The sequence below is a fragment of the Malurus melanocephalus genome, unplaced genomic scaffold (genome assembly GCF_030028575.1).
Source record: "Malurus melanocephalus ecotype Western Australia unplaced genomic scaffold, MMel_1.1 scaffold_693, whole genome shotgun sequence".
Taxonomy (NCBI): domain Eukaryota; kingdom Metazoa; phylum Chordata; class Aves; order Passeriformes; family Maluridae; genus Malurus; species Malurus melanocephalus.
The window spans coordinates 78,488-105,425 of NW_026623925.1; the positions used below are offsets into that span (position 1 = coordinate 78,488).

The following is a 26,938-nucleotide window of genomic DNA, read 5'->3' on the forward strand; positions in this document are numbered from 1 at the left end:
GCAGCAGCAAGTTGATAGATTAGCTCACCACACCTTGGAGAACCTCACCCATAGCCAGTGTTGAGTCTCTAGCCCTGTCAYGGTCTCAAAACAAGTTTAAGTTTCAGGATACACTGAAACAAAGCCCAAATAAATGATGAATCAGAGATTCTGTGTTTACTTTCTTAGGAGGACTGTGTAGAGTAGACACAGCCATAACCATTGAGAGTCCACGCTGGATCCAAAAAGAGATCCAGAATGAAAACGGATATTCATAGTCAAACAAAACTAAAACAAAGAAACAAAACTAAGATCACTGAGACCTGTTTCTTCTGATACCACAACAAGGACTCCAGCATTGTATTTCTGTCTTGTACACATACACATGCCCCAGTCACTCCAAAGCAGAGAGAGCAAGGTGTGTCTGACATCCTTGAGCACAGCTGCCTCTTTTCAAGGTAAAGTCACACAACAAGCAAAAGTAACAGGAAGCGAAAGGGGTTGCAAATTAAAGGCGTTAAAAACCCTAATACACCAAGTAGTTACTTCATAGATGCAAGCAATGCCAACTTTAAACTTTTTGCTCCTATGGGCTTCAATGACTCGCAGCACCGCAGGACAGGTTGCCACTGTGTAGAGCAAGAAGCCAAATGTTTTAAAAGCAAGCTTCCATAACCCATTCATAATGTATCTATCTTGCACAGTATTCCTAATAATTTATTTCTAAAGCTTGAGATTGAAAGGTAYGTGGCCTTAAACACAAATCCTTAACACTGCTTATTGGCTGTGATATTCTGTACTTGCTACCTAGTGAAGACACCACAGGTTCCATTCCAAAATTAGCTTAACCTGCAGCACTTAATGACTTGAGTCTTATGCAGGCACTTGAAAGCAAACACATCTGTATCTTTGATATTGGAAGGCCTTTTGAGAAGTATTGAGAAATAGCTTATTGTCCAAATACACAGAGAAAGATCAGGACACCGTGAAAACTGTGCAGAGCGAGTTTAGCTCTTCCCATCCCTCATGGCTTGACAAGTTTACAGGAACAATTCATACCAGCCTGCAAGGCTTCAGGAGCACTGGGGCTGAGATACACTCTGGCAGGCTGTGCTGCCCTAGCTAAGCTTTCTTATCTATTTCCCTTTTCTCTTCACTTTTAGAACAGCCCAAGGAGAAGGGCAGCGCTCGCTGAGGGGAAGGCGGGCCGCCCTCAGCGCTGCTCTCGCGAGACGCCGCGACGCGGGCTCCATATTGGGGCATCTGTGCCCGCGGCGCGGAGCTCTCGCGAGTGCGGCCCTGAGGAGCCGCCGGGCTGTGCCGCCCGCGGGGAGCGGGCTCCGCGTTCGGGCTGTGAGGAGACAGCGGCGCCGGTGCCCGCTGTCCGCGCCCGGAACCGCCTGCGCTGTACGGGGTGCACGGGACCGGTGTGGTCGGGTCCACCGCCAGGGCTGTGCCGTGAGGGGCGGGGCGTGAGGGKCGGAGGCGGTGGCTGCGGTGTCGCCTGCGCCGTCCCACCTGCGGCGGGAGCGTGTCYCCGCCCCGCACGCCGGCGCTCCAGCCTCGCTCGCCGCTGGCCGCACGACCGCCGGCCGCACCTCACGGGGCCATCCCGCCCCTCGTGGCACAGCCCGGGGAGGGAGAGAGGGAGGGAGAGCGCCGGGGGAAGGCGGTGACAGGGCTGCGCTCGGCCTCGCCCCCCGCGCCTGTGGGAGGGGGGGCAGCGGCGGCGCGGGGCGGGGCGGGGCGTGAGGGGCCGGCGGCGGCCGCGGGGGCGTCGCTGCTGCGGGGCTGCCCCCGCCCGGGAGCGCTGAGGGGAGGGAGCGAAAGAAGGAAGGAAGGAAGGAAGGAAGAAGTCGCTGCTGCTGCTGCAGGAGGAGGAGAAGAAGAAGGAGGTAGTGGCGGCGGCGGCGGTGCTGTTGCAGCCGCGGGCAGAGCCTCCCCCTCCCGCCGGGCCGGGCGGGGCGGGCTCCGCAACCGAGATGTCTCAGGAGCGGCCCAAGTTCTACCGGCAGGAGCTGAACAAGACGGTGTGGGAGGTGCCCGAGCGCTACCAGAACCTCTCCCCCGTCGGCTCCGGGGCCTACGGCTCTGTCTGGTGAGTGCTGGGAGGGGACGGGGCTGTGCGGGGGAGGTCGCRTTAGGTCGCTGCCCCGCCTCTCGGCCCCCTGTGCCCTGCAGGGACCCGCGGCGGGATCCGTGCCGGGCGGGCACCGCGGCGAGCGGAGCTTGCCTCCTGTCCCCCGGSGGTTCCGCTCCCCCAGCTTTTCACCAGCCTCCTGCAAGAGGCATTTTTCCTCCCGGGTTTACGCGCGGTGCTGCCGGGAAGCCGCAGTCTTGTCTTTGGAATGCGTCGGGGATTGCACCACATGGCAGGTGGCTCTGAAACATTTTTGCAGGGGAAGATAATAATGTGTCGTTCCCGGCCCCCCCCCTCTCCCCGAATGATCTCATGTGGACATATTTCAGTGTGATTTCTTGCAGTCAGTAGGTGGGGAGTGCAGAGGGAGTCTGGTAAGCCCCCCCATAGCCGGCTTTTGCAGAGTTGAGGGCTTGCCAGCTCTTGTCCCAGTTTCTTTCTGGACCTGAAGGATAGCTTATATTTGAGGCAATTGTATTTTTATCTGGAATTTGTTGATAGGCAAGAAGTAGAACGAAGGCTATGAGAGCTGTTTTTGTATCCCTGACCGATTATAGTGCATTTACARGCACCGATGTTTTCTTGGGAATAATAAATGAACACAGGAAGACTCGTTTTATGGCTACAGAATTACTGCAGCATGTGCTCCCTGAGAGAGTAAAGTCCTGGTATGAACCTGCAGAAATACAGGGAGCTTGAAKAGTTTAGTTTTTAGTGCTTGCCTAATAGGAACAAACCAGGCTATATGCGTGTAATACAATACATCCTTAATTTGTAGCTTCTCTGCTGAAGTATGGTGGATCATTAAACATAAATGGAGCTGCATACTTTGCTTAAGCTTAAAGACAAGGTAGTATTTGAGTCAATTTGACTCTAGATGTTAGCAGTCATTTAGTAAAGTGTTCACAGATTACAGCCTCCTTTGACTAAGAAACATCTTCCACATGAGCATTCTGGTTTCTTWTTCCGTGTTCCTTGGTTCTGTCAAAGTGTGATCAGAATTTTGAAATATGGGTGCATCATTATATGGCTGCTTTGCTGTTGTCCTTGAGCTGGCATGCATATGTTTTTTTATTAACACAGTGTGTAAATTTATGTTATGAATATAAATTTTGTAATAAGGAGGGATGCATGCTGCATTCTGCTAGGGAAGAAAATAAGTTGTTTGGTGTGTGCYACAGTTTGAATGACATACTCTTAGCTGTTCTTAACCTAGTGTTATAAAATTCTTGGTAAGTTGAGCTTAAATAACATACGTTTCTTAAAATGCTATGATTGAAGTGTGCAGATGCTTACATTTCATAAAATTAAAAAAGGCTGGTCAATTTTCTAGCAAGAATAACCAGTACWCTTGCTGATGTGTTTTGTTATGTTTTGTTTTGTTTTGTTTTTTTAATATAATCATATAATGGTTTTTATTGGAAGGGAATAGACAGGTTTCATTTGATGAAAGAAAGACCATGTTGACACAGCTGATAAATACCCCTGTAAGTGTCACAGAGTTATGCAACTCCTGAAATGTAATGGGAAATTAATTTGCTCAGTGCCTTGTCCTTTGTACTTTAAGGTTGATCCTGCATCGTCTGCCCCACTTTTTCTTTTCCCACTCCTTACTATCTCCACTGTATGTGTAATACTTGCAAAGTTTGTTTTCACAACCAGTAACTAAAAAGTTTGCATCATGAATTTCCTGTTTTGCTGTGTCAAAACTTTCAAAGATTGTGCAATTTTGTTCAGACCAAATGAAACAGTTTTATATTGGAAGCAATTTCAGACATGTGGCACAGAGTCTTTCTGCAGTCCATGCTAATGGCTTCCTGTATGTTCTTCTAAAAATAGTTTCCAGAAAAGATACAGTGATATGGAAAGTATGTCAGAATTAAAAAATTCAAGAAAACAACAAAAACCTTTGCATATTTATGGAAGTTTATTAAGCTTCAAGTGGTGATGCATATTGTTTAGGGTATTCCTGCAATGACTTGATCCATTCTCTGTCCCTTTAGAGAATTTTTTTCTCTCCAGTTAAAAGTTACCTAGTTTCATTTGAGACTTGGAGTTTAGTATCTCTGTTGGGATAGTAAAGATTGGTGTTTTATCAATCCTTAAAGAAAATGGTTAAATATACTTACATGTATGTTCCCTGTGTTGTTATAATCAAATGTTCTGTTGTTTTGGTTGTCAAAACAAGGCATTTGAAAATGAGGAATCTTTAGAAAGTGGAGGGGGAAATGAATAAAAAAGAAAGCATTAAGCTAGCAGATGAGTCATTTAGACTATGAAGCTGTTGGCTGCTTTGAATGTGCTGTGAGTATGGCTTGGAACACCCTAATACCCAAACCTGACTCTTGGGGAGTCACTGGATGGAGGGAGAAGCATTTTCTGCACCCTGAGACACCTGAGCCATGTGCCTGAAGTGAGAGCAAATATTGCAGTGTTGGAAGAATGAGGTTCAAATGGCCAGCTCTGGTATCTTTCAGGATCCATTTTTTAAAAACTGGAAGTGTTGGAGGTTCAAATAGGGATTCAGTTCCTTAATTTTGAGGAAAATTTACACAATTGTATCCTCAGATTGATTCTTACTAAGTCACATAACAATTGCCATGGCATCTGTTGTATGAAATGCTGTTTCATTCATTCTTGCAACAATTTGTATATTTATACAACATAGTCTTTTGCATGGAAAACATTTTGTAACCAGGCCTACATTGAAAAAAAGGGTTCCTGATATATCCATCCTGTGATATTTCATGTAAGGAGTAGAGGGGGCAAGACWATACAACATCTTGCAGTGGGAAGTTGCTGAACAGAGATGGGATTGATTGGTGACTCACACTTTAGTTGGASGATTGCTTCATTTCTTGCATGTGCTGGAGGGAAGTCTTGACTCCTGGCCTCCTGGCGTTAGTTCAGCCAGCTCTGAGCTAAGCAAAATGGTGTTTTCACAGTTTTTGCCATCAATTTCTTAAATGMTGTGAAGCACATTTGGTATACCCTTAGTTTACTTAATTGTTATATTTTTAGCAGCTGTTCTTTGTTGTRTTTATGCCTTTGTAAAATAATGGGCTTGGTTTGATTGCTTTGCAAGCTATCTGTATTGCCTTAATTAATTTGGAAAGAATTGAACAGCCAGGACTTACTCTTCCTCAAAATCTTGCATAAGATCTTTTTTTAGCTTTTTTTTTTTGTAGTCTGTCAGGTGATACAGCCCTTCCAAAACCTGTGATTTCTTCCCATTTCCACCCACAGTTGTGCTAACACTGACTCTGAATTTGCTGGAGATACAGAAATGCAGTGGATTTAGGAAATTTTAAAGCATTAGGCTCCACTCCAGAGGAAATGAAATATTTTCTTAAATATCCTGAATACTATTCCTAAATAGCATCTTTGTAGAAACAGCTCCTCTGTGGATTGCTTCTAATCCCTTATCAAAGCATGCAAGTGCCTCCAAAGCTTGTGYGTGCTTGGAGGGACAGGTGCCTGCTGCTCCAGCAAGGTGTGGTAGATCTGTGAGAAGTGATAGGAACAGAACTSTAAAACTGAGTGGGATGAAGCAGCCATACAGGAAGGATTGGCAGAAGATGTGTGAGGAAGGGGGAGTTGAGTAGGAGAAGGGCAGGCAAAGAAAAGCTGTGAGCAGAGCTCTGAAAGTGTTGACAAGGAGTTTGGACTTTATGGGAACTCAGTATATTAAGAGGTGAAATTAGTATGAGCACGTGTCCTATAGGGAGATCTTTAGTGCAGCTTTCTTAGGAGCAGAAGCTAATGTAGTACAGGATAATAAGATTTGCAACTTTCATAGTGTGTTGGGAGGGTAAAGACTGAAACACRGGTACAGAGGTGACTGGAGCCAATAATAAAGTCAGGTGCTAACTGTGTTTTTCTTTCTGTGACTGAGGTGCTTAAATTAATTTCAGAAGTATCACTAAGAAGATTCACTTATCTTGGGTATTTGCAGAGGCACTAGCAATGAGCAGTGTATATTTAGCCTTTGCAAAAAATTAACATTCTGATGATCTAATATTGAAATAAATTGTGCTCATAAGTGACTTCATACATACTTCAGTTCCTCAGATTGCTTCAAATGTTGCTTCTAAGATTCCATTTGGATCAGTGTATGGGTTCTCTAAAATAATTTTTTTCTTCTACCTCCTGTGTTCTGGATTCAATTCAGGTTAGATCAGAATTGTAATTTTAGCTYACTTAGGGTGAGGTGGACGCAGTTCATTTGTCATAGCACAGTACTATGTAAGAGGTTAAAAAAAAGTGTGATAAATTCTGAATTTGTGCTGATCTTGTTTCAAAAGGGATTTAAAACTGTGGGTCATGCAATTTTTTCCTAATTGGGCTTCTTTAGCTGAAATAGGATCAGTGTAATGCAGCTGTTTTAAGTCTGTGATGAAAGGCAGTTTAGTGTTCTTTAAAATGTTCTCCAACTGACAGCTGTTCTGTAGCTCTGCTGGARCCATTAGCCAGTTATCTGTATTGGCAGAAAATTACTCAGCATGATTTTATCTGTGGGGAAATAGTCTTTAGGCCTCAAATATGACCAAACAATGTTCTGACTTTAAGAATAAGTCTAGATTGTGAATGTGTAGTAATACAGAATTTTCTTTCCTGGGCTTGTGCATTGTGCTGTTTAACAAGTACTGCTGATTGCAATTCACTTGGAGGCTGTACAGCTACTACAACAGAACAGTGACTTGGTATGACCCCCCCCCAAAAAAAAAAGGTAATAATGAAAAAAATAGAAATTTAATTTCATCTGGATCCTGAAATAGCTTGTATTGTGTCTGGTGGCTCTAAAATCTTGGAAACCAAGATTGAWCTTTGACTCTGGAGCTGTGGACGTGGTTGAGATGCAGGGGATCCCCTTCTTTGCAAGATGAAAGAGTTACTGGTATATACACTGCACTTTGTACCTGAAATGTTTGGAAACTGGTGAAGATTAATGACTAATTTATAACAGCATGTGTTGAATGATGATAATATTCTTATTTTTGCTTTAAGTCCTGGAAAACGCTTGATGTTTCAGTAAAATAGTGGCGTGTAATTTCAGGCAGAACTAGGGATGTTTGTGTATTGCAAGAYGGTGAATTTCACCTGAGGCCAAAAAAAAATTGAATTCTACATTTTATGAAGTGTTGCAGCTTAAGTATTAATTTTTCTAGTGGTGTATGAAAACTTGACAAATTGAAATCAACATTAAAAGATGAATGYTTAATGGCYTCTTTTGTCTACTCAGGCTGAGTGAGGTGTAAAGGATAACTTGCACATGGAAGTAGTTGCTAATGGGTGTGTTTTGAGTCAGTGTGATGTAGCTTGAGTAATTCAGCTCTGGCAGGTTGGTGTTGCTGTGACCTGGTGTAGCTGTACTCCTGTGTGTTTTCCAGAGAGCTCTTTCCACTGTGTGGATGCCCTTTATAGACAGGGGGATGCTCTTCTTCCACTGTGCACAGTGGGTTTTTCCATTCCCTGGCAGGGCGTGGGGGAAGGATCACTGGTCGTTGAAGGGTGCTGGTGTGTTTTCTATTTTTCATAAGCTTCAGTTACAAAATTCCTTGGAAACTGGGCAAATTTGAGATARTGAGTGTTTTTGCAGGTTAATTCCRGGTGGTTGCTTTAAAAGTAAATGACAGCTGCATTTATTTCACATAGCCCCTTTGGTAGGGTGGGCATTGTGGGTTGCAGATGCAATTGTGGGTTTATTCTAGGACTACTCTTGTGATTTGTTTTGAGCTTTGTTAGTTAAGCTTTATATTTCATACTTTACCTTTATAAATACGTAGCACTCCTTTTTGCTTGATGTTTATCAAAAATTAGTGCATTCTCACTTTTAAATGCAATCATGAGTTCATCTGAATCATAAATRCAGCAGGAAAATCAACCAGTGTTGTCCTTGTATGACTTTTTGCATTCCATACTTTCCCCATATTTATTGTCCTTGAGTCAAGTGTTGATTTCACATCSTCTCTTTCTGCTCCTCCTTCCTTTTGGATGGATCAGAGCTTTTATAAGTTGCATAAGGGATTATTTCAGAAAATATAATTTTACAGTACAGAATATATATATATGTGTGTGTGTGTATGTATATATGTATGTATATATTTGTGTTTTCAGTTACTGAGTAGGATTGAATAAGTCCTCRTGGACTTTTAAGAAGAAATACTATTTGTATGTATAAAGTTTCTGCTAATGGGACAARGTTTGGTAATGTACAGCTATGCATCATTTATTCACATGCATTTGTGTATAACAGAACTTTGGGGTTGGATGTGATTGACCGAAGAGATTTGATTTCAGTTTCAGTTATGATTAACAGCTGTCATAACTGATTTTGTTAGGCACAAGTTTGGGATTTTTATATTGACTGAAATCATGAGAGAGTGTTTTGAGCATAGCATTTTGTGATTAAGTGTGGTGTCGGAAAGTATGTTTAGGAATAGTGATAGCATTTACGAGTACTCTTCTCTCCAGAGTTTTAGTGCATAATTATGTTTAAGAGCACTTTAGACAGYGAATTCATAAATATTTCTCTTTTTTTCTACAAGCTTTTCTTTTYACTGTGTGGACAAGAGCAATTTTAAAGCTTATCTGCAGAAACCAACAGTTGTGTAAATATGTGGGGATTTGGGGTGGCGGTGCAGGTTATGAACCAGAAAACCTAAAAATTATTTTCAGTGGAGAAATKGTGTTGCCTGTGACTCATCGTCTAGATAGTTCTGTTTAGAATTGCACAGTGTGGATTTGAAGGCATTTATAAAAAGCTCATTTTGATAATTTGGTTACTCTGCATTGCAGTTCTGCCTTTGACACAAAAACTGGTTTGCGTGTGGCTGTGAAGAAGCTGTCCCGGCCATTCCAGTCCATCATCCATGCCAAGAGGACCTACCGGGAACTGCGGCTGCTCAAGCACATGAAACACGAAAATGTGAGTTCAGGATGGTGTGAAATGTTAGTCTGAAGTTGATCTGTGCACTGAGCATTCATGATTACATTTAAGGATCTTGTTGCATGCTTTTTTCTTAATGCTAAATGTAAAGCTTGCAGTAGTCCAAGGGATAATAGCTGTAGAAAACCATGCAGAGTAACAAAATCAACCCCTAAAAAAACCCCACAATAACCAGTTTTCTATTAAAAAATCTAAATATTTTCTAGAATAATGTCAAAATTACTATTTGGCAAGTTCGTAAGGATTTGAGACACAGGTGGTGTCACTTGCATTCTCCTGTTCACTCGTTATAGTAAACTGCAGTTTTTTTGTTATGTTAAGTATTTATTTAAAGAAATRAAATCCCAAAGTTTGTTTTTAGTGTGTTCTGGAGGGCTTTTCAATCTTGTTTTTGGCTTGTCTGTGTCTGAAAATTGTGASCAGACATTCACTAGATTCCTGTGGGTAAAATAGGGGGGAAAAAAGGGTGGAAATTAGATGGCTGCTCATACAAGCCATCCACTTAAATCATCAGCAAGGAAATAAACCAGAATGTGGCAAATGTTATGCTGAACTATTTTTTGATRAAACTTACATTTGGTATAGAAGACAATTATCCGACCAGTTTCTCCTTTGTGTGACATKAATATGCCAACATATTTATATTGCACAGTGTTTGGAGTGAATTCTATGAGMAAAAATTCTCGTAACCAGCCCTTGCAAGAGCTGTCAGAATGTCAGGAAGAAAGGAAGGCTCTTGATTTCTTTTGTCCCAGCAAGCTCTGATTTGGCAGAAGAGATGGACATGAGCTGAGCAAGGCTAGGACATTCCCCTAGCACAAAAAGCCAAGCAATCATAGTCTCACTGTAAGGATCTCCGTGGTTGATCTGTTCAAAACTTCTGCTGTGGCAGAAGTGGTGTGATGTGGTGTGTAACCACTGCAGTCAGCAGCTGGTATCCCATAAATCATCCTGATGCTTTCAGTGTGGCTCACATCACTGGAACTTCTGATRTGTGTGTGTAATACTGTCAATAATTATTCTGATGTGATACCATTGTCTCAGCAGTAGAGGTAACTTTTGATCTTGCTTAATATCCTTAGAACTTTCAAATGCTTTGGGTTGGAAGGGTCCTTATGGTCATCCAGTGCCATCCCTGCATGGGCAGGGACACCTTCCACCAGTCCAGGCTATTCCACGCCCTGTCTAACCTGGTCTTGTACACTTCCAGGGATCCTGGGGCAGCCACAGCTTCTGTGGGCAGCCTGTGCCAGGGCCTCACCACGCTCATGGGGGAGAATTTCTTCCTAATATCTGATGTAAATCTATCCTCTTCCAGTGGAAAGCCATTACCCCTAGTTCTATGACTACCTGCCATTGTCGAGAATCCCCGTAGTACCCAGGAGCTTTTTTCTGGACCTTTTCTCATATCTGAGAAATTCCTCAAACAGGGAAGCTTTGGTTTATCTATTGACACACAYAGAAAAATGCTAATAAGGTTAAGCAATAAAAATTAGCTTRTAACTACAACTTTCTGACATTYATTAATRTTTTTGATTGGCATTGCAAAGARCCTATGTAKCTTTAAGAGTAARGAGTAAAAGAAGTTAAGTCATTTTTATAAATATAYATATRTACACACACACATCATTTATCTGTGGGAAGTTTATCTGGACTGTGACTTAAAAATCCTGCAGATGCAGGGATGATGAGAGTTTATTTAGGTAGGCATTTTAGTGCTACTGTCCTGACAATTCACGTTCAAATTTTAAAGAAAAACATTTGATTTTATGTGGCACAGAACACACCATCAAATCTGGAAGGTGTGGTGGTTTGGGGAGCTTGAGTATAAGATGTATTTCTGTGTCCTGTATCTAGTTCTTGATGATCTTGAGCACTCACGTGTGTCTGCATTAGGTTTTCAAGTTCCAGGAGGCGTYGTTAGCTTGCATAAAGCACAACACTGAACAGATGGAAATGAAACATCTACTGGAATARGTACTCGTGTGCCACAAAGGATCTTAGCTACTGCTATAAATATATTTCACAGCTTTTCTCTTTACTGTTTCCTTTCTAGGTGATTGGCTTGTTGGATGTGTTCACCCCTGCCAAATCACTAGAAGAATTCAATGATGTGTAGGTAACTTCTCTTAAGATTGCAGCAAAATGTCTTTTGTATCTCCTTATGACTTCCAGATTATGACAGAAATATTTGCCTCTTTAATTTGTCTGCCATCATTCACAAATAATTCTGARTTCCAACACAGAAATACTGTACATGCCAAACTATTGGACTTGTCAGACTTGTTCACTTGCTGTGGTTTACTGCCCATTGCTGTTGGAATCACTGTCCTAATCTGCTACATTATTTAAAGTGTCACGGTCTATGTTTCATTSAACAACGTGCTTTGGGACAGTCAGCCCTGCTACTGGAGATTTATAGGGAATTTTTATCCTAATCCTATTTGAGAGATTGCTTCATAAGCCACGTGTCTGCTTTTGTTCGCAGGTACTTGGTGACACACCTTATGGGAGCAGATCTGAACAACATTGTGAAATGCCAGAAGCTCACTGATGACCAYGTGCAGTTTCTCATTTACCAGATCCTTCGGGGACTGAAGGTAAGTGCCCCCATCCTACCTGAATGGTGACAGTTCATCATGGGGGATGGAAGTTCTTGGTGAATGTTACATCCTCAGGGATTCAGATGAGTACATAGTGGGCTTCAGTAACTTCCCTAAAGTATTGTAGGATAACCTTTTATGATTGTTCTTTCACTTCATACCTCTGGAGCTCTGCATCAGTAAGGTTACCTATCATTTTTATGTGTTCCTGTGGGCAGAGTCTGGAARATGATGAACTGTGGTGCCCTCTAATCCGCTCTGGCTATGAATTTTCCATTTCTTCAGTTTTGTTTACTTGTGTTGCTCCACTCGGGTGGCAGCACTCCTGGGTGTTCCTGAGGAGAGGCAAACTGGAACACCCACCTGTTTGAAACCCACAGACACAYAGTTGGTTCTTTCTGCAGACAGACTGTAACATCTGAATTGTGTGGGCTGGGGTAGGGCAGTATTTTCTAGGGAAGAGATGAGGAGGTGGCTACTTGGACTGTTACATAAATTTTGYCTTCTTATTTTGCAGTACATCCATTCAGCTGACATAATACACAGGGTGAGTATTYATTCTGAGATTGTTTCCTGTGCTGACACAATGTCTTTAAATTTTACAATGTAGCACCAAGGGAAAAAAGAACAAAATTTCTGAGGATTACTTCAGTTGAGTAATAAAAAGATTGAACAGGGGAAGTGGTTGTCAGGATCTGTAATTTCTGTTCCTTTGTGAAACAGCTTTTCTATTAAATATACCTGTACAGCACCAGTGTAGCAATAAGCCTGTATGCATTKTTGCTTATATGTGACACCTCTAAAGACAGCTGAAGAGAGATCTGACTCTGTGATAAAATAATTCACCCCAAGTTAGTATTTACACTCAGAATCTGTATTTTTATCTCCATTTACATTTTTATCTRCTTCAGACTCGTGAAACAACAAATACATACCACTGTTAATGCTGATGTTTAATKTTTTAGGATTTGAAACCTAGTAACCTAGCTGTTAATGAAGACTGTGAGCTAAAGGTAACGTAATCACAAGGTCTGGTTGGTTTGTCTGAGATTTGAGTGAGTGCCATGTGAATGTCCCTTGCAACTTAAGTGTCAAAATAATTCCTTTTGAAAATACTTTTGTTGAAAATTAATAATGTGCTTCTCAGCTGTTAAGGATTGTTAAGATGTGTTTTTGTATCTGTTCCTGTGTTTTTAGTGAATCATCRTGAAAGTGAAGAGTTAACAGCTTTAGTTTGTGTTTACTTGTTTTGGAGACAAGATGCCTAGACACAATTCTGATTGTCAAGTCCTACGCTGTTCTAGCCTAGTGTCTTTTCACAGGTTGTGAAATTTGGTTTCATAATCTGTTTTTGCAGCTCTCCCACCTGTCCTCTCCCCAGTTCAGTAGTAGCCTGGTTGTTTGTGTTGGGTAGTTTAGATTGTTCCCCTGCAGTATTTGGTGTCTTCTCTGTTGTGTAGATCCTGGATTTCGGGCTGGCCCGGCACACGGATGATGAGATGACCGGGTACGTGGCCACCCGGTGGTACAGAGCTCCTGAGATCATGCTGAACTGGATGCATTACAACCAGACAGGTAATGCCTTTAGCTAGCACAACCCTTTCTGTTTAGACAAATTCCTGAATTGTGGGGAGGGTTGGAACAGAGGTTGTCCTTGCTCATTACACCTTTCATTTGATTGCATAAGTTGGCACTCATGGTAATTATGCTTCAGAATTAGTATTTGAACCAAAGTCTATCAGATGGAAGTTAAGAATCATTCTGATAGCACTCACAAGACTTCTTTAAATTTGAACSTTTGAAACTGCAGTCAGCAAAATATTGTTGGCACTTACCCTTTGCTTTTCCCARCACAGTGGTTTTGAAAGTAAGTGGCTGGAATGTAGCTGGTTGAGGAGACTGTCTGGAGTTCTAGCGTGAAGAAATGATAAAAGTGTCTGGCTCTCCCATCCTTTCCTGTTAGCCACTTCTTCACAGATTWATCTTCCTCACAGTTTCCAGTATCTTCCCTCCAGCAATACTTGCAGATCAGGCACAGAGAAGAAAATCAAAGGCTGAGAATAGTTCTTGTACAGGAAAGCTTATGCACCAAAGAAAATAATGTGCTACCCTAATTCCATACATTATCACCYTTTTAAGCTCTTGCATATTTATGGGCTTGTCTGTATCTCTAATATAGTAGTTGGTTGTTTGGGAAGAATTTATGTAAGGCCACAAGCAAATCCATTCCTCAGAGTCATCTTGGACAGATTGCTTCCTCTTTGATTGTGTAGATTCTTCTCCAGCACTTTGGTGTTCAGGTCRTGTTRTACCCTGAAAGGAAGAGTTGTACAAATAATGGAATTCAAGATCACACAAGTTTTAGATGACACAGAACAGTATCAGTTAGCTTGCAATGTATTTCAGATTGCTTCACTACCATGAGGCTATTTAAGGATGGAGTTGTTTGGTKGGATGGGGTGATTCTGCTGGGACTGTGTTTTGTGCATCATGTTTTGTTTTGTTTTATTTTGTTTAGTTGATATTTGGTCAGTGGGATGTATTATGGCTGAACTGTTGACTGGAAGAACATTGTTCCCTGGTACAGACCGTATCCTTTAGAAGTAATTTATTTTTTGAAATGGAAGTCAAATCTTCATTTTCATATAATTGACAAGAAAATATGTTCTGGCTTTAATTATGGACTTTGGTTTGTTGATTTGTTTTTAAATGAATGGCTTCTTTTACTCACAGTACCAGGAGGTGAGTTCTTGATTTTGCTGCACATCTCTTCCTCTTTATTGTCTAYTGTCATCACTAGAGTTGCATTCTGTTTGTTTCTGGGAGTACTTTCTTTTAAGTTTATTTAAATTTATTAGTTGAGTTTKTAGCTAATACTTGCATGGATGTCTGCCAAGAATCCTCTTATGCTTCAGGTTTCTAGCAAATATGAAGCATCCCTTCTGGCCTCTCTTCTCTTTGTCCTGGGAGGTATCCTGGCTGTGAAAGCAGTGGGTTTGCAGATCYTTTAGTGCCAAGGTTCTCATTAAAATTATTCTGTAATGTTTAGGTTCCATTTCCATGTTTGACTGTAAACAGACTGTGAGCCTTATTTCACAGAYAGGAAAAATCAAGCTTGAATAACATTTTCAGAACTTTTTTTTTTGCCTCATCAAAAGTGGATTGGGTAGGATGCTTGGACAAATTTGAGAGAACTTTGAGATWTGGTCATATTTTCCTCAGGAAACTGGAAATTAAATGATGCAAATTGTTGCACTTAAAATTTTTGTTCAGCCACACAAGATAGGGGGTGTAATTTACTACTGGCAAGATTTTTCATTGCCTAGAAATTTGGCTTACATTTGCCAGAGAAAATGACATTGCCCACCTTTTACCAAACTGTATTACATTGCCCACCTATTACCAAAGTGTTATTAAAACCACAGTTTAATAACTTTTATTGATTCATTACAATTTGTCAATGAAAAGAAAGCTGCTGTTGGAATTGCTGCCTTCTGTTTAATGTTGCCTTTCAGAAATCATCTGGATTCCAAAATTCATTCCTGAGGAGAAGGTTCTCATTCCAGCTTTCACTCAGCTTCACCTCTCTCTTCTGTGTGCTTTAACTTTATCCTCTCTCTTTTTCTGCTTGTCTCCATCTTATAATTTCTCTCTAAATTTGTTGAATTTGTTGTATTCTACTGTGTAGTCATCTCTGCTGTATTTTTCTGTTGTCAGAGACAGAAGCTGAATTAAACAAAAGCTGGTATATTTTTATCTGTTGATTCAGCATGTGTAGGTTGGTTTGGACAGATTTTTTTTGTTTCTGTTAAGAAAAACTGAGATATTGAGAATTTTTCATTCAAACAAASCAAAAATCTTTAAGCTGTTGCCATTATTTGACCCTAGCAAGAGCAACACTTTAGATTTTAAAGAACTTGACACTTGCAACTAAAATATTTGCTAGGAAGATTTGCAGTATGTAAGAAATGCTGCATGGTTTTGATTTACTTTGTTTTTTTTTAGGAATTGAACATAACTGTGATCTTCCAAGTCTGAGAAACTTTTTCTCCAACTCTGTTCTTAGCTGTAAATTAAAGCCACTAATATCTGCAATGCAAAATGAAGTTTACTTTTAGAATCTAATTTGTTTGCTTTATCATAATAAGGTACTTCACTGATTTATATCTCCCAGCAGGCAGATGCTTGTGATGATTTACTTTAAATGCTCAATTTCTTTTGCAAATGGCAGTAATACTTTTTAATTAAATGCTTTTTCTGTTCTGAGTTSCTTACATTTAAGAAAAACAAGACCCAATCCTTTCCCATCTTAGACAAAACTTTRTAGTACTGTAATTCTTACAGTCCTTCTGTGTGGTTTCCCACTTTGTGCTTTTTGATCATGGGGTTAAAACTAAAAAGGGAGCAGGGTTGATTGTGAATCTTGTTTATGCATGGAACACTTACCAAGCTGTGAGCTTTCACTCCAATATTGCTGACATCTAAACACAGCAAACAATTAAGGTAACAGTTCTAGTTTCTTCCTGTCTTGGAAGGCTCTTTGAAATCTTTGTATATGCACTATTTTAGGAGAAAGTTGAAGAAGTTTTCCAGGTTTAGATCCTGTTGGATAATTCTGGGCTCTTAATAATGTTATTGTACCCACAGATTTGCAGAAGCACTTGTTCCTCATGTAGTGTCACTGTACAATTGCTGACTTACTGACTTTGGAATTAATATTGACATGAATAATTCACAGCATGTTTGCCTTGCCTCCAGTAGCCAAGGATGTGCTATCTCCAAATCCACTGCAGCTCTAGAAAATTCCCTCTGCAATTGGAGGCAATGTGACTTTGTGTTGCTGGAAACTGCTCCTGTTTGACAAAGAAAATTTGAAGTTCTTCTTGATTTTTGGTCTCATTATGTAAATTTTCTCAACCGTGTAGCTTTACATTTCCAAAATCAGAATGATAGAATATGTAATGGCTGCTCAGGATGATCATCCTYCTGTTCAGATGGTTCTTTTGTTTGAAATGTTGGTTCTTTTCACCAAGGATTTAGCAGAAATGGTGTGATGTTATTTACATCCAGCACTTATTTCTTTATACAGCCTGGGGATGCACCTGTTCAGTACAGGTAAGTTGTAAGTTCATTTAATCAGGTAAGTAATAAAGTTGTACTCTGAAATTATGGTCTTCAGGGCTATCTGTGATGATTATGCCACTGATAAATTAATGCTGAGTTTAAACTTCTGAATATGTAGAGATTCTGAACACAACTCTCATTGACCTAAATCAAGAATTGAGGTACTCTTAGGAAAAARCCCTGTGGCTAATTTGGGCTWAGCTTTGCAGGATTGCTACAGTACTCCTAACTTACAACTGAATRTAAGGTAATTGAACTATTCCTATTGTAGTATTTGGATAAAAGATGGATTTCTAATACTGGTAAGATTTCTGCCAGGAGGTGGAGAAGGGGATCAAGATTGTGGGAAAGAAATCAGAGAYCAAAAAATTATGTCATGAAAATCAAACTCCTTCAGGCATTGGAGTCTGATCCTTGTAGGTTGCTTCCAGCTYGACATATTCTGTGATTCTGTGAATGTGAAGCTTAACTGAGGCTTTCTTTTTGGTATTGTTGTATCTGTCATATGCCAAGATTAGTTTCTGTTAAACACATTTATTAAATTTTTACAGCTCTTGTAATGTGAATGATTCATACAAGTAGGAAAGTTGACTTTGACAGTTTAACTTGCATAAAATCATRCAAACTAAAAGAAGAATATCTAGATTTTTCTTGTACTAGTTAGTTTTTTCTGTATGCTTGAAGTTGACTGTGTTYCCTTAAACTCTGAAGAGTGCTTTTATTACTATTTTTACTCAGTGTGAGACTTCCATGATAACTAACCAGTTACATAATTTTCTGATATAYCTGATTCCTGCTTGTGGTGGCAGCTAAAACAAATTTGAACTTTGCTTTGCCTGGATAAGCTCTTASAATCTTCTGAGATTTGCTGCTGGTGGTGATGGCAGGTTTTTTTCTGAATTTTAGAATCCCTCATCCATCCTTGGGAGTACCCTGAAGATGGCACCTGGGGTTTGCATGCTGTGCTTTCCTTCTCCATGCACATGTGGTGTTTTTCTGCTTTGTATTTACTAAATCTCTTTCCTGTCTTTAATTACTTCTGGCTCATTTCTTTGGGATGTGATGGGCCCTAAAGTTCCAGAATGCTGCAGTTCAGCAGGTTATAGAAAACCAGAAGCAGGGTTGGATTTTGGCTGTGCCAGTGCCARTTACATATTTTGGCACTTTTTTGCTTTTCCTTGTTTATCTGAGAAGTATCTTCCAGTAGCAAACAGGGTCACAATAGTGTTGGCATACCTGTGCCCAGGATTTTAAATGCCTTTAAAATAACTTAAATATTTAAACTGAGCTATGGCATGTGAGCACTCTAAATTTTGCACTTCAACTGTTGTTTGCACAAGAATAAGTGAAAGATGTAAGGACTGTTTTAAGTAACTCYGAAGAAAATCTAATTTAAATGAGCCATTTGTGGTTAGTAGAGTGTCCTCTGCTAATTCTCCTACAGCARTAGATATTCTGATTTAATTTTAAACATTGACAGTTCAGAGTTAGCAATTCAGCTGTGCTAAATCCAACTAGATACTGGATTTACTCTTAGGATTTGAGTGTTTTAAGTAGCTAGAAGTTTGCCAAGTAGCTTGACAAGTGAGAAATTAATTCAGCTATTCTGACAAAGTGCTGTTTCCAAGGCTCTTAATTTAATATATAAAACTTGAGACCAAAGTTTACCTCCAAAGGTGAAGGTTTTAGCAAAGAATTGGTGATTTCCTTCATATATAGTTTGCTAGTATTACAGAACTCTGAGCTGTTGTTTTTTAGGTTTTTTTTCTTTATTTTAAGCTGACARATTTTGAAGCATTTGTAGTACTCAAAAGATACTCTGAGGAAGAACTGTAACTGTTTCTTAAACCATCAGAAAGGCATTGATCTCAGAAAAYGAGATTGTCTAAAAGAAAATTGTGGAACTACTTTGGTATAATTTTAAAGGCAAATATAAACGTTACAGGCAGTCTGAAATCCCTGTGGAGGATAGTTCAGAGAAGAAAGGAGATTATGCATTGATGGTTTTAAAAATGATACTTTGTGTCTCCTTACTGTCTTGAGATTTAGGCAGTGTTTTTGATGGGTATTTCCCCCTCAATTGTCTGTTTTGTCACCCAGGCCTTGTTAAAGAGCACAGCTCTGACTGACCTGTGGCCTGGTGGGAGCTCTGTTCCTGGTACACATTCTTTCCATCTGCAATGTTCCATCCTGAGAGCTTTCCACAGAGACAGATTAAACCTGAGCCCATGTTGTGTTCATCCCTGCTGCTCCAGCAGCTCTGTAGGGCAGAAAGGAGGTGCAGGAGCTTTGATCCCCCTGCCCTGATGGTCCCCAGGAGGTGCCAGGGTGGGACCCTGTGCCAGCTGCAGCAGCTCAGGTGTGCAGGGTGTGCCCATGGTGAAGTGATGCTGTAGGGTACGAGCAGGGTCCAATCATTTCTTTRCCTTCTGAGTTGAAGAAGTTGCTGGATTAGCTTGGAAGGTGTTCACTAAAAGCCTTGACTTTCTTCTTAATATGAGTGCCTACCCTTTTCAGTCTTCTGCTTTACTTCAGCTGTCACTAATGCAACCTAATCCTGCTAACTGCAGCTTGGTGTGGGGTCTGAGGGTGAAGGGAGCATGGAAACTGAGCCTTTGCCAGTGGGGCAAAAGACTTCTGCTCCAGAATAGCTCAGGGTGCAGTGCCCRATCAATGCATGTGGTGTATCTGTAGACAAGATGTTCAGCCTGATACAGTGAGAGCTGAGTTATATTCAGTTGCAAACAAGAGGAATGAATATGATTTGCCTGAAATAGCTTTTCAGTCAAGGCCTTGGYAGGAATTAATTTTCAGCATTAATAGGGTGATGTGTTGCGCTTTTCATTTTGATTTCTCCCAGCATTTTCCTTTATGGTCCATCATTAGATATTGATCAGTTGAAGCTCATTTTGAGACTCGTTGGAACCCCAGGGCCTGAGCTTTTGAAGAAAATCTCCTCAGAGTCTGTGAGTTTACACTTTGATTGTAATATCTGCCCTTTCAGAAGTCCCAAGTTTGTGTGTTGTTCTCCTGTAGTCTATCTGTAGTATGTGTTGGGATTTATTTTCTTTTATTTTTCTTCCTTTGTAATTCTTTGCTCTTGGATGCCTTTAAGTTCTTATGCTTTRTGTATCTGATCTTTATTCCTCTTACCTCTGCCCATGGTATGATTTCACCCTTCCATATTCTCATTTTCCTGCTTCGTGACTTTTCTCTCAGTTTGTGGGTTTATGCTTTGTGATCTRTTGTATGATCAGCTGTTACTGGGGAAGGATTTTTCACAGCTAAGAGCTTGAGCTTGTCTCAATTATTATTTCTCCAGATTGTATACCCAGGGATCTTTCTAAATAGGAGCAGGTGTGTTATCCTCTAAACACACACAGTCCCTTCTGTACTGTGATTAATTTCTGAAACACTGCTGCCACTATCTTTGTTTTTGTAGCACAAAATGCCTTTTAGGTGCCTTTATGTAGCAGCTGTTCCAGGGCACACAGTAGAGTCTGCTGAGCCTATAAACTACCTGTGCTCTGTAGGATGTTCCCTTTTACCAAGGGAACAGCAAAAAGCTTCCTGCAGTTCCCTTTTGAAGGGTGACCTCTATTTTCAGCCATGCTGCCACTTGCTGTGCTGTACTAATCTTGAATTGTGAACCTGTGCAAAGACAGTGTGAAATGGCCTTTAATTCTRCCTGTTCCTGAGGGTGGAGTGAATGAAGTCAGGGATTAGCAGGTGAATGCACAGTGAGCACTGACTGAGGTCACTGCTGTTTGTGAAGTGCAGCAGAGGATCAGAGCTGTGGAAAGTGGTGATAAGATTATGTTGTGATGCATCTTAATGTTCTTGTAGCACTGACTGTAAATACAAATGTGAGATTAGCCTGGAGTAATACCTGCTGAAGGTAGATGTGCACTGCAAATTGGGATAAATTGGGCAACTTGCTGAATATCCCACCAATTTAAAAAGCCCTGCTGGGGTGTTCCACCTTTGGAAAGGTTAGAKCTGAATAATCCAGATTGATTTGGTTGCCCTGTGAACTGACCTTAAGGCTGCTCTGGTGTTTGAAGTACAGGGGATTAGCAAAAGACATAAGCTGGAAGGTTGACTAAATTAAGCAAAAGATTAATTTGCATATGTAAGTTGAAGCAGGTCTTTTTTTTTAAACTATTATTACACAATAGTTGCTTTTATCCAGGTCTGAAACAAGAGTCTATTAAAAAAAACCTGTAAATACTGTTTCTACTGTTTCTAGCGTTTGATGGTTTTTAGTGTGTCACTATAACAAATCCTGGGTTTCTTCTGCATTACTTTACTTACTCTCACTTTCCCTGTTCACTGATACCCACTAACTGTTTTATGCAATGCTAATGTTTTTTCTAATTTTGCATTTAATGCCTTCTGTCACCCAGCCCACACATCAAAGGGCACTCAAAGCTGGTGTCAGTTGTGAGCCAGTTTCACTTTGCACCGCAAGAAACTTAAGCACTTTCTATGCAGTRAGACAAAAAAAGCTGGTAACCAGTGCAGAGAGTACAGTTTTTGTTTCTGTTTTAATTTTTGTTCGTTTTCCTGAAGCTGTGTGTAGCTGCAGCAGCATAGGGAAGATTTTGTGGTGTAGTCTCTGATGACTTAAAACTGCTGGGAAATGTGAACACAACCTTGTTGTAGTGCAATGCTGGTCCATTGGACAGAAATACTTTCTGTACTGGCTGTTACCAACTGAGCAGTGACTTCCCATTGCTTTCAAGTGTTCACTTGTGTAATTGCTGAACATTTCACAGGTAGTTAAAAAAAATTAGCAGACCCTGCCTGTATGGCTTTTGCCTTGTGGTTTGCAGAAGAGATGCTTTGTATGCAACTGTTTTCTGTTTGAAATGGTTTTTGCACTGTTTTTAACAAAGCCCTTGACGAGGCACTTAAGATATTAACCAGCTTCAGCAGATCATGCGTCTGACGGGAACGCCCCCTGCATATCTCATTAACAGGATGCCCAGCCACGAGGTGAGATCTGAGCAGATGAAGGGGGTTTGCAGGGCAGGGCTTCACTCAGACTGTTCACCACTTCTGTCAGTGAAATGCTTGCATGTGGCATGGGGTGGGCAATTAACTACCTGCTCTTCTGCAAGATTTTTGTACTAAATGAACAGTGTACTCAACCACAGACTTGTGAGATTCGGGAGAGCCTGGCTGTGAGCTGGTTTTGCATTGTGTGCTGTGTTGTGCAGCTCACCAAGGACAGCATGGTGCACCCAGCCTGGCTGGGACACCAGGGAGTCAGCTCTTGCWGCACCTCTTTGCTTTTCAAGTAATGTCAGCTCTTCCTCTGTCTTGAGTGCCTTAGTTGGGACAGGATAATGCTGATGTGCTTAGTGAGTGCCAGAGTAAGCAAGGAGACCGACCGTAATAAGCAGTGCTTCAGGATGGTTGAAAAGTACTTGGTCTTGGTGGCTGGATATTGTATGATACTTCAACAGAGCATTTATTTCCACAGGCAAGAAACTACATTCAGTCTTTGTCTTACATGCCGAAAATGAACTTTGAAAATGTGTTTATTGGTGCCAATCCCCTGGGTAAGACTTGTTTATTAAATGTGTTTTTTGCTGAAACTGAGGCTAGCATGTGCTGGGACACCAAGATTCCCAAATCTCTGTTGTGACTGCAGAAGTAGCACAAGACAGGGTTGTGTTTATGAAGTGTGTGTGGGCTGATGGGTGTAAGAGGAAAAAACTGTGGATGGTGGGTGGGTCCTGAGAAACTATAGATTCCTCATATATGTGGGCTTTTAGAAGCTTTACATTTTCAGAGTACACTTCAGAAGCTTTACATTCCTCATGTATGTGGGCTCATGTGAGAAATGCTCTCTGTTTGGTGCTCTTGCAGCCGTGGACTTGCTGGAGAAGATGCTGGTCCTGGACACGGACAAACGCATCACGGCCGCAGAGGCGCTGGCCCACGCCTACTTCGCYCAGTACCACGACCCCGATGATGAACCCGTGGCAGACCCCTACGACCAGTCCTTTGAAAGCAGAGAACTYGAGATTGAAGAATGGAAAAGTGAGTCTGGGGCAGGGGAGAGAGAGCCAGTCAGCTTCTCTTGTGGTTGTAGAATTGTAGAATATCCTGAGTTGGAAGGGACCCACAAGGGTCATGGAGGCCAACTCCTGGCCCTGCAGAGGTCTTGTACACCCCCAGAATCCCACCCTGTCCCTGAGAGCATTTTCCAAACTCCTGGAGCTCTGGCAGCCTCGGGGCTGTGCCCATTCCCTGGGYAGCCTGGGCAGTGCCCAGYACCCTATGGGGGAAGAACCTTTCCCTGGGATCCATCCCAGCCCTCMCCTGGCACAGCTCCAGCCCTTCCCTGGGTCCTGTCACTGCTCACAGAGAGCAGAGATTGGTGCCTGCCCCTCTCAGACCTTGATGAGTCTCCCCTCAGTCTTCTCCTCTCCATCCCATGAGCTGTGGTTCAACTAAGCCATGGTAGTTAGTGGCACAAAAGGAAGCGATAAAAATGGGCATCCTGTAGGTCCTGAGTGAATCTACCACCTGCTGTGCACATATTTATCATAGTCCTGCTAACTAATTACTACCAAGAACATACAAGCATATCTTTGTTTTCAAACTTACATCTCCTCAATGCTCTGGAAGCATCTTTTATTGTGTATGTTAAGTCTCTGAGAGYGGTGTAACCATTCTTTTCTTCTTTTGTCTTAATTAAACAGTATTTTTTTTCTTTAAAATAGCATTATGACATTTGAGATCGTTGCAGGTTTTCTTGCATGAGGGTGTGTCTAGCATTGCTGTCATAGTCCTGCTTCTAAGTTTGTGTCTCACTTTTCCCCCCAGGCCTGACTTACGATGAAGTAATCAGCTTTGTGCCACCCCCGCTTGACCAAGAGGAGATGGAGTCCTGAGAAACTGCTCTCTTCTGTTTGTCCCATTCACTGTGAAGGGAAGGCCTTTTCATAGGGACTCTCCGATTATCGTTCAAGTGCCTCATCACAACAATATTCTCCTTAGTGGAGGGGTTTTGTGTGTGTTGAACTGGGGAGGGAGGGGGGAGGGAAGAAAGCTGAGTCTATGTAAACATGCTGCATGCTCTTGTATTCTGTGTACAGCCTGGGGCAAGCCTCTGGAGACCTGTTCTGACTGCACTTCGTTCTTCCAGAGTAACAGTGCACCACCAGTTTGTACTGCTGGGGCAAGGTGACATTTAAAGGTTTGGTTGCAATCATTGCCATTTACCAATTCTCCTACAACTGAGTAACCTCAAAATAATGAAAGTTGGTTTATAGGCTTAGAGAGTCCTCTGTTTTCTTCAGGACYGAAGGTGGGGTTGAGGGACGTCCTTGTTCAATGCCAGGTGTGATTGACATCCAGATCTTCCTGGTACAGCAGAGTGTAGAGGCCTTCCAGTGGCTGACTCTTGGAACATGAAAAGATGTTGTTTGAAACTGTAAATATGTTTGTGCCTTAAATGAATGGGGAGAAAGGGGAAAGGAAGTCTGGGGTGGAAATCTGACCCACTGTTCTTGAGGGTGAAGGCTCCCAGGTAGCCAGGCATGAACTCAATGTCATTGAGAAGTAACTTTCTGAGGCAACAACTTCAGCCCCTGGATTGGGTGTTCCTGTGTTTTTCCCTTTCCTCCTCTTGTTCTGAGGCTTCTCAGCATTATCTCCCAGGAGACAGAGGTGGGGAAGATCCTTGCTAGCCACACGTTTGTGTATTCTGTTCTTTTGGAGGTGGTGTGTTTYTGCATGTTGTAGCTGTATGTGCATGTAGAGCTGCTTGATTTTTGTCCTTACTTTTTGGGGATGGCACTGGGGGCAGTTCAATCGTCACTGAAATGTTTACTGAGTACCTCAGGCAGTGCCATAAAATCACAGCACCCTTCCTCCTGTGCTGCAGCTCCTTGTGAAATACCTGCCATTCTAGAATCTTCAAYGAGGGAAGGATGTCATATCCAGCACAGAGAAACATGCACCTTTTTCTTTGTTCTGACCTTCTCTCTGCAGAGGGGGAGAGCTTGGCCTGGAGGATTTCTTGTGAGATCAAGTGTAAAAAATGTTCTTTAAAGAAATGACTATAGTATCTTGTGCCAGAACTTAAGTTATTTCCTGAAATGATTTTTTTTAGAAGTATTGGAATCCAAAGCAAAGAAATAAGCATGCATAAACACACAATCACCCTTTCACTGTCTATATCTATAAATACAAATATTTATATACATAAAACTAACATTTACTAGAAGGTTTTTTTATCCTCTTACATAAGAGCTTCTTGGCTATTTCTTAGCAGGTTGATCTCTGCCTGAGGAAACATGAGAAGGGAGTATGTTTAAATACAAACATGGTTCAAATATTCTGTATTTTCCAGGATYCTGCATGAGAGAAGTGCCCAGAGTTAGAGGCTGGCAGGAGGGAGGTTGCTCCGCATGCATGTGTAGCTGGGGAGCTCAGGAGCCCAGTTTTAGGGCTTCTGGAGGAAACATTTTTAGACTTTAATTTGTTGCAGGCATCCTGTGTGGGCAATGTACCCGTGTATGTGAGGAGAMAGGCTTTTGCAGTATTTTGTATTCTTGTTACCTGTGGGGCAGAGAGTGCTTTTGTAGTGTTTCTGCCCCATGTTTGAAAAGGCAGCACAAAGGGATGGGACAAAGCCATTGACTCTTCCCAGGCTACTTCCCGGCAATCTCTTCAGGCTAAACATTTAATAAAGGTCTGGGCTGAGCTGAAGAGAGCAGTTCTGTTGTGCTCTAGGATAAAACTCTCCTCAGCCCAACAAAATCAAGACAGAAAACCTCCCTTTTCTGCTGGGCCAGCAGTCTGGGTATTCAAACGAAAATGTAGATACACAATGTAAACCTACAGCAAGATTATTTTTATCAGCCATTTTATGTGTAGATGCTACAGTGTGATTTCATGCAGAAATATTGCTAAAGATTTTTAAAAACTATCGGTGTTGTGTGTGTGTGTGTGGGTGTGTCTGTGTGTGTGTGAGTGGGAATGGTTCATCAGAGTCCTCTGAGGGAGCCCGTGGGGCACAAACTCCCTGCTGTCAGTGCTGCTCGGCTGCCTGGGCAGGACGCTGCACCCAAAAGAAGAGATCTGCTATTTTGTTTCTATCCATGGATTTTGCTGTAATTGGTTATGCCAGATAAGATGTCACAATACCACTGGTTAAAAATAAAATCTATTTTTCAGATTTACTGCACTGCTGGTACTTGGAAAGCTCTTGCACTGAAGTGTTGAGTTTTAGCGTGGTGGGAATTTCTCCTTTGTGCTCCTGGGTGCGATGGCTGGRCTGGGGGACAAGGCCATGACTTGGTGGCTGACTCTGCTCTCCTGGGGTTTGTCTGTGTTTGTCCCAAGTGAATTCTTTGCCACAAAAATAACTTAAGAGTCTGATCATGAGTACTGAGCACAGAAAAAAAACAGCAACTTTTATTTTGTGTTTAATGCAGGGAAGCACTAATTCAACACAAATAGAGCAGACCTGGACCTGGGGCCTTCCCCAGTAGTACTGGGTTGTGCTTGTTTGCCATTGAAAAATTATTTTTTTCCTCTTCAGCTGCTGTGGTAGTGGCAAGATCACCACAGTGGAGCTTTTCCAGCTTCTCTTGTGCATCAGTGTCCATCCCTTAGAAGAATTTGGGTTGACCAAGCCAAGTTCTTCACACTGACACAGCCCTCAATCACTGAAGCTTTAAGCCTTGGTGAACCAAGGGTGGTGATGTTGTTCAGTTAGGCAGCTGATTTGAGGAAATAGAGCAGTGCTGGGGGTGTTATCTTAGTCCCGTGAGCCTTCCTGATCACTTTTGCTGTCTGCTAGGAGAGGGAGAGGGGGAGCCCTTGAGGAGAGGGGTAGCCTAAATAGCACCAGTCATTTGTTTTCTGGGAGAAAAAMGAAAAAACCCCAAACACTCAAGACTTAAAATTCCAGAATGTGCTCAGTTACGATATATCCTGGTTAGYAAAAAAGTATCAGTGAGAATTGAAGGGGGGGGGGGAATAAACTACATCTATAAAATCAAATTACTTAACTCATGAGGCTTAACGGTGTGCAACACTTGAAAATTATTGTCCAACTGTGCTCCAGTCAATGATGGGGTCATCACAGGGGGGAACAACACACTAGGAGTTTGGGTA

The 26,938-nt window shown here is 41.7% G+C and overlaps 1 protein-coding gene across 2 annotated transcripts; it reads left to right on the top strand.

Annotated features, from left to right (window-relative positions):
• The first annotated feature begins 1,731 nt into the window (after positions 1–1,731).
• On the top strand, positions 1,732–25,994 carry MAPK14 (mitogen-activated protein kinase 14). 2 transcript variants are annotated; one of them, XM_057384246.1, is made up of 12 exons: positions 1,732–2,077; positions 8,918–9,047; positions 11,125–11,183; positions 11,557–11,668; positions 12,189–12,218; positions 12,637–12,684; positions 13,132–13,246; positions 14,190–14,261; positions 21,714–21,793; positions 22,284–22,362; positions 22,673–22,846; positions 23,636–25,994. In XM_057384246.1, the coding sequence occupies exons 1-12, from the start codon at positions 1,962–1,964 to the stop codon at positions 23,701–23,703; spliced, it is 1,083 nt and encodes a 360-aa protein (XP_057240229.1). In that variant the 5' UTR covers positions 1,732–1,961; the 3' UTR covers positions 23,704–25,994. The 2 variants fall into 2 exon arrangements, with proteins under 2 accessions (XP_057240229.1, XP_057240228.1); XM_057384245.1 differs by lacking the exon at positions 21,714–21,793 and adding an exon at positions 19,682–19,761 and having other exon boundaries at positions 1,734–2,077.
• Positions 25,995–26,938: the final 944 nt, after the last annotated feature.